The sequence below is a fragment of the Mizuhopecten yessoensis genome, unplaced genomic scaffold (assembly GCF_002113885.1).
Source record: "Mizuhopecten yessoensis strain PY_sf001 unplaced genomic scaffold, ASM211388v2 scaffold8507, whole genome shotgun sequence".
Lineage (NCBI taxonomy): Eukaryota > Metazoa > Mollusca > Bivalvia > Pectinida > Pectinidae > Mizuhopecten > Mizuhopecten yessoensis.
The window spans coordinates 997,284-1,004,483 of record NW_018407582.1 but is presented as its reverse complement, the minus strand read 5'-3'; the positions used below and the strand labels follow the sequence as shown (position 1 = coordinate 1,004,483).

The 7,200-nt window shown below is 34.6% G+C and overlaps 1 protein-coding gene across 1 annotated transcript in view; it reads left to right on the top strand.

Moving 5' to 3' along the window:
- The first annotated feature begins 5,841 nt into the window (after window positions 1-5,841).
- LOC110456095 (voltage-gated hydrogen channel 1-like) overlaps window positions 5,842-7,200 on the top strand; it is an 8,132-nt gene continuing 6,773 nt past the window's right edge. The window contains exon 1 of the mRNA XM_021506642.1: window positions 5,842-5,916. Within this exon, the coding sequence (XP_021362317.1) occupies window positions 5,879-5,916 (38 nt within the window). The 5' untranslated portion in view covers window positions 5,842-5,878. The remainder of the gene's footprint in view (window positions 5,917-7,200) is intronic.

Sequence of the window (7,200 nt, the reverse complement as noted above, 5' to 3'; positions counted from 1 at the left end):
TTACCGAAGCAGAAATTCGTCAAATCAGACAGAATGTCCCTCCGAAAACCCTAGGCTACACCCCCAGAGTACTACTAATATCGCGCCTAAGGGAACTTACACCTAGGAAGAGCCAAAACCACTACAGGGTCACTCAATACTACAAATTTCAGTACAAAATCGAATGTAACTTACCAAGTCGCAGACGACGAAAATCGACCTATACCACAATACCAATTTTGCACTATCATGTTGCTGCGGGCTTTTTTGCAAAAAAAAAGCCGGAGTGATTAGGAGTGATATATATTTACAAGTACACTAACATCATCTATAGAGTTAAAGGAAGTAAAACAGGAGGTATAGCAATACGATCAACTTAGCTGTCTAGCTCCCATCGATCATTCATGTTGTTTGTTCCATTAAGCGCTGCTTATTTGGACTCGTAAAGGGTACCTGAATTCCATGAGGACGAAACAGGCAAAGACACCTATGGGAAATTTCATGGAAAACACCAAAGCACTCGACAAGAAAAATACAAGCTTACTAATAGAAATAAAGTCATACAAATCCGCCAAAGTTAGGATAAAGCTTCAGGTATTCTTGAGAGATGGGTTCAAATCGATGTTAGGCAAAGTATCATTTTCTGTAAAACACAAAGCTATTTTGCAACATGAAATGTCAATAAATGAAATAGAGTAAAATAAAAATTCAGGCATATATGGCTTAAAAAAATAGTTGTGTTCTTTTGAAGCGTGATAAACAGCGATGGGCTGTCTCATATATTTGTTTGGTTCTGCAGAAGAGGAAGGGGGATAACTCTACAGCATTTATACTCTATTCTAAAACTTATATTTTGAAATAACTGTAGTCAACTTTAAAAGTGAACTGTTAGAATTGGATTGTAGATTTTGCGGCATAACAAAAAGAAAATTCAAATTAAATTAAATGAAGCTCTAATTGTACTTTTATGAGGGTTTTAGACACAACTTAATTCTTTCTTCTGATGTATTTGATATGTTTGGTACATGTTTATCAAGATGTTGGGAGTAAGCCTGTTTAGAAATCTAGAGTGAAAGACATTTGTTCAAAATTGACACAGATAATTATCAGGCTCTAAGGAAGCGATATTTTTTTGTCATTTTTTCTAACATTATTAGATATAACATTAAGATATGTTGAAAAAAAAAGGTTTAATTAACAAAATTGAGAGCTACCTCTCTTGGTGTATATGTTACATGTAACCCAGAACCCTGTTCCATATGAGAGTCTTACAAACACCTAATGCTGCTGTGTAGACATAGATGACAAAGAGCATGTCATAATGGAACCTATGGTCGAAAATGAAATCGACTTGAGTTTATTGAATCTATTTTGTCTATAAAAAGGCCTACAGTTCAAAACAAAGCAATGTTTTTAAAGCGAAATAAGGAGTAATACTATATTCAATGAGGTATAACATGTCCAGTAACCATATGAAATCTGCAGATTTCGGTATTTGTCTTTTTGTTTTGTCATAAAACGTTTTATATGGCACAAAGACACTTGTGTCGATTGCTGAATGACGACCATGTTCTTAAGTATCAAATACGTTATCTGTGAGCGTCTTTTAATTGTATCTATGAAACTAATTTCCTTTGTGGTTCAGAACAAAGAACAGTTGTATTTACTTACAAAGCTTCTAGTAGGATGTTGGTTGATTAATTCGCTGGATAGTTAATAATCCATATTGATCAGTACTCTAATTGGTCTTACGAATTTATACGAACAACGCCGAGGAAAATATAGGACATTTTAAACGATATGGTACTGGTAGTAGGATACTGCAAATACCTGCATATATATTTTTAGCAGGCTTCAACAATAGACATACCAACATGGTGAACTGCAAAACAGAAGAAAAAAAACATCAGCAAGAAGTCACTGAATCCTTCAGTGATATGTTTCTTTTACAGCACGTGAAAGCTACACCTAACGAGGAAAGAAATTAACCAGTAGTCCTGTCTCGTGAATTTAATATTCAGGAACGAAGGAAATATGGTTGTGAATTTAGATCTCAAAAGCGGTCTCGCCAGATATGCATATCAACATATCAACTGGGACTATCTACAAATGAGGCTACATCTGATAACTAAGTGAGATTATATAAAGAAAGTGTGGGGTTTTCGCGGTCCCTTATTTTCACGGTTTGCTGAAATTGTTGATTTTTTGTGTGATCTAATTATCGCATGTTTCAGGCCCAGTGGCCATCTCAAATGGTGAAGTAGAAGAATTGTTATAATTTTGAGGGTGCTATTTTTTCGAAGCATTTTGTAATCGCGAAAACTCAACCATACCAAAACAATATTTTATAGCATATCTTTGAACAATGAAATAAAGACAAAAAAAACGTACATTTCTATTGTTTTCAGTAGAGATCCACATCCCGAAAATCAAAGACGAAGTAAGAAAAGACATACAAGAAGTAGGCGTAAAAAAATGAATCAGACAAAATTACCAAAGTTGGGGGAGATTCTGAGGAGCACAGTAAGAATGTAGAGTATGTCAAGACAAGGAATAGCGTAGAGTATTTGGTTAAAATATCAAACCTACCACTGAAACAAAACAAATCGCTGAGAATATGCAAAGCCAAAAGAGAATATACATTATACCACAACTGACAGATAAGATAATCGAAAAGCATTTTCAAACAAGGAAATCAGCCAATAAGTGGTTGCCAAACAAATCATATGCGAAATTAATATGAATTTTTCCAATGTTCATGCAAGTATGAACGGGGAAAAGTTTACTTACACACCGCTTGAGCAGCCGTAGCGAGTGGAATACTATGTTGGATGATATCGGCATGGTATTTCAGCGAGGTAGCACTATCAAGTCGGCATCAGATCCGCGCTGTCACAGGGAGGCAAATACACCAACATACCTTGCCTTCAGCACACATACACACAAGCACGTATGCATTACACACAAGGAAGTACATCCTTAAATGACATAACTGTTAATAGAATAACCCAAACAAAACAAAACTGATCTTCAATGAAACCCGTCTATGTATATTAAACAACATCTGGGTGATCCAAATTTCCGAATATTCCATCAGCTATGGCGATTATCTCCTTTATAAGGTTGTAATAATAATACTGATATACAACATTTGATATAGCGCACTATCTAGCTAAATTAAGCCACTCTAAAGTGCTTTACAGTAAAAATGCAATGTATACAATCAATACAATTAGCATATACTTGTGCTAATATAACTTGGAGGAATTTGTAGGAGCTGCCTTATCAGGCGCTCACTACTAGTCTTACGCCATCTGGCTAATATCTCACTATGTGTGTATGCATGCGTTGGTATCATTTATAGTGTCACTTGAATGCAACAGCACAGATACCGCAAAATCCACTCCAGACCATTTTATACTCCAGCTGGGTTGTTGGAGTTGTATGGACAGGAGAAAAACACTTTTCTCTCCATGCGTACGACGACTTCGGGGATAGGTCTCCGACCGCCTGTGTAGAAGGCCGGAGTGTAAACCACTCCACTAACCCGCTCATGAAGATATTAATCTCTTTTTTGTCAATTGTACAACATTGTGTACCCATTTTGATACAATATAAATTTGTCAGATTCAAAATTACCTGTTCACTATGAGTGTTTATTAACTGATTTAAAAGATATATTTTGTTATGTTGATGACTTACACTTATGTTTTACTCAATAACAGCACCACAATGCTAATGGTTTTATGTCATTTTAATGCGACGCTAAATGGAGATTGTATTTAACTCTTGACCCTTGAACATGCGTTTAGAGAAATATATAAACAAAAACATATGTTAGCGCTTCTTTCCTAATCATCTTCATGAAAAGTCTTTTGCACAATATGCATGTTCAACTTACTTGAGTTTAACATAAATATGTCTATAAAAAAAACGTATTTGTGTCAGGGCAAACATAGTCTTAATTAATTCACAGGTGGACTGTTGTAGGTAAACACAAGTCAAGGGGAAATGTTAATAGCATGAACATTGATAAACTGTAGTTACAGGTGTAATCTGATAAGTATAAGTAGTTTGTTAACACATTTAAGTGTTGTTTAACTCGATAAAATATAACGACAATGATGATGTCTTTGTCAGAAAGGTTTCGTGGTGTAAACACAGGATTCCATTGAAAATGAAAAAGAAACAAGGAAATACTTAGACAAGTACTCAACGTTACAAGCATGCATTCCTATTCTACAGGAATTCACTCGAGACGTCTCCGGGATCGCCTGATAACCTTTTTAGCCTTACGACTGCCGATGTATATGTCGGTGTACAGTACTAATCTCTACCGTGCGACAATGTATAGACATCGAATACTTGTGTGTCACTATTTATAGTGGTAAGTGACACTGAATCATTCAATATGGGTTTTTTGTAGATAAGGCAATCGACATCAATATATATCAACGCCTACACTTTTTTTAAATCACAAGAAGATCAATTATAGAGGCATTTCACTGCTTTACAGCTCGTCAGGAGAATGATTTTATTTTGAGGGTACAATTCTTTAACGTAACAATATTGCTGACGTATGTCTATGACGTAATCCAACAAACACCGTAGTGACGTCACCAACAACAAACAACCGGGAGTGTGCATATATTTATATTCCAAAAATGAAAAATGATTCCACCGGTAAAAAGAAACATTATACAAATATTTAGGAAACAAGAAGGCTGTTTTAATTAAAACGTGTCCGGAATCCCTTGAAAATAGAAGTACGCAAAATTATGGACATAACAGTGTATATAAGAAATTTAAAGGGATGATATCAAATAAAACATGACCTGCCGTTCCTCACACGTATCGTTAGCATACCAGGGTCCCGATATTTGTAAAGCATCCACAACATTATTTGAATTTTAATATCTTTAATTTCGAATTATAAATCTACAGATGACAAATATATATAAACAAATCTAAGGTATAAGAAGTACAACTTACCATAGTATTTTGTAAATTATTGTTTTGATGACTGCCTGATCAAATGTAAGACAGAGACTAGATGGCTTTATATGTCTCTGTGAAAGATGAGTCGTTGACTCAACTTTGTCATCAAGTATCTGAAATCTGAAAAATCTGAGTATAATTAAAGACTATTATTACCATTTTTTCTTTAAAAATAAAAAGCATGGTCTTCTTTCTGTCTTTCTTTAAAAAGGTATACGGGAAAAGTGCTCAATGCTTAACATTATATCAACAAGAAAAATATCAATCGATTTTTGCGCAGACTGCTTCTATACTATTTTTGATAAAGCCTTTTCAAATGTACAAATCAAAGGATTTGTCTACGAGCATTAGCTGGTTTATGGTAGCCTGTGATAACAATGATGGGTATACTGCGAGAGTGTGCGTGTGTCCAGTTTTATTGCAGGTATAATATATTACATTTGAGATTAGTGTCTGGATACCCTGGCTTTGATGGTCGCAATCGTGACACGATATCACTATATAGGGTGTATCAACTGGAATATTGAGGAAGTACGTAACGGTCATCCGTGTTATCTATAACATATATATCATTAACACAACGTTACTGGGGCATCATAAGGGTATTAGGTATATTTAACACTATATACATATCAGAAATATATAATTTCCCCTTTGTGTACCTTCTAAAATATCAAAATCGATATGAGCTTAATCTATTGTAGATTTAGTTCAACATTCACGTCATGTTAATCTATGTTTTCTTTTTCCTTATGTTTATCTTTAAACTTTTGTTTTGATATGTAATGTACGTGTGTATACACAAAAAAGGTCTATATTTAGCGCAGACACACTCTCTAGGTGTACACAAGGAAACTGACGTAAGTGGGACGAGGTGTATTTGTTATAAAACAAAACCGCAATGGAGAATCCCGATGTGTCGGGAGACAATGCAAATGGGTGAGTAAATATTAACAAAGACATTCGTCTACATAGCGACAATTTGTTTTCTATTGAAGATCACTGATACTGTTGTTTGTACATTTCTACATTACAGGTATCCTTCGAATTCCTTTTATGATCTATGTCAGACACGTAAATAGTCCTGTTTCTTGATCTTCGCTCGCCAGACGCTAAAAGTTACAATTTTTGGTATATGTAACTCTGAATGTGTTCACAGCGCTGTGACAAGCCAACACGTTAGGCCCGTTAGTTTTAAAATGTGCATAGGTTTGTAGCACAGGGACCCGAGAATCTATTATAAAATGTACATGTATGATTGGTCCAATCCTCATATATATATACAGCGCTTTGTAGATTTAGATCAACTCTCTCACATTCTTGTTTTTTTTTATAATTAGCTTCCATTTCTAACGTGTACATTTAATAGATTATTAAAGCTCATCCCGAAATTTTCCTATTTAGCGTCTAAAGCAGAACTCTTGAAGGCTCGTTTCATCAATATCACATGAAATGGAATCACAAAAGAAATATGAAACGAGCAAAGTGTGGAAACAACGTAGTTTTTAAATTGCAATATATCATCCCAAATGAACACAGTGTACCCCATGTCTTTTTAACATGTAATCAACAAGGAAGACTGAAGCATAGTTTGCTAATGACATCAATAATAACGTCACGAAGCATAAATATTGTTCGGCCTATAAAACTTGTTTCCTTTTTGCTGAGGGAAGTTTTGGAAAATACTAATTTCGTTTTTGTTCTTCATGATACTGGTTTGCCCGAAAATATTCTTCTTGATTTTTATCTTAATAAAGAAGTATCATTTAGCAAGGGGAAAAGATACATTATTTGCGCACGTGTTACCATCAAAGAAGCGGTCCGTCGTGGCTCTTCGGCGAACCCAGTCAAAGCTTCGTTAAGGTGGCTCCACACTTTCGCAATTAACCAGCAAAATTCGTTGAAACTTTCATATAATGGTTATGCAACTATGTAGAGTTAATTTTATGAAAATCTAAACATTCCGATAGTTTGGGGAATTTTTTGGAAAAAATACCAAAAAATTGAATTTTCGCCACTTTTAATATTTTCCGGTTTTTTTGTGTGTGTGGCATTGTTCGGAACAATAAAGACAATAAAAAAATGAAAAGAAGCATTTATAATTAATCCTACAAATATCTTATTTATCGCAAAATATGTAACACATGTTACACAAAGTGTTTTTTATTGAATTTGAACGGATAAAAGTGATTATCTACAAGCTAAAAGCAAACAGGACACACA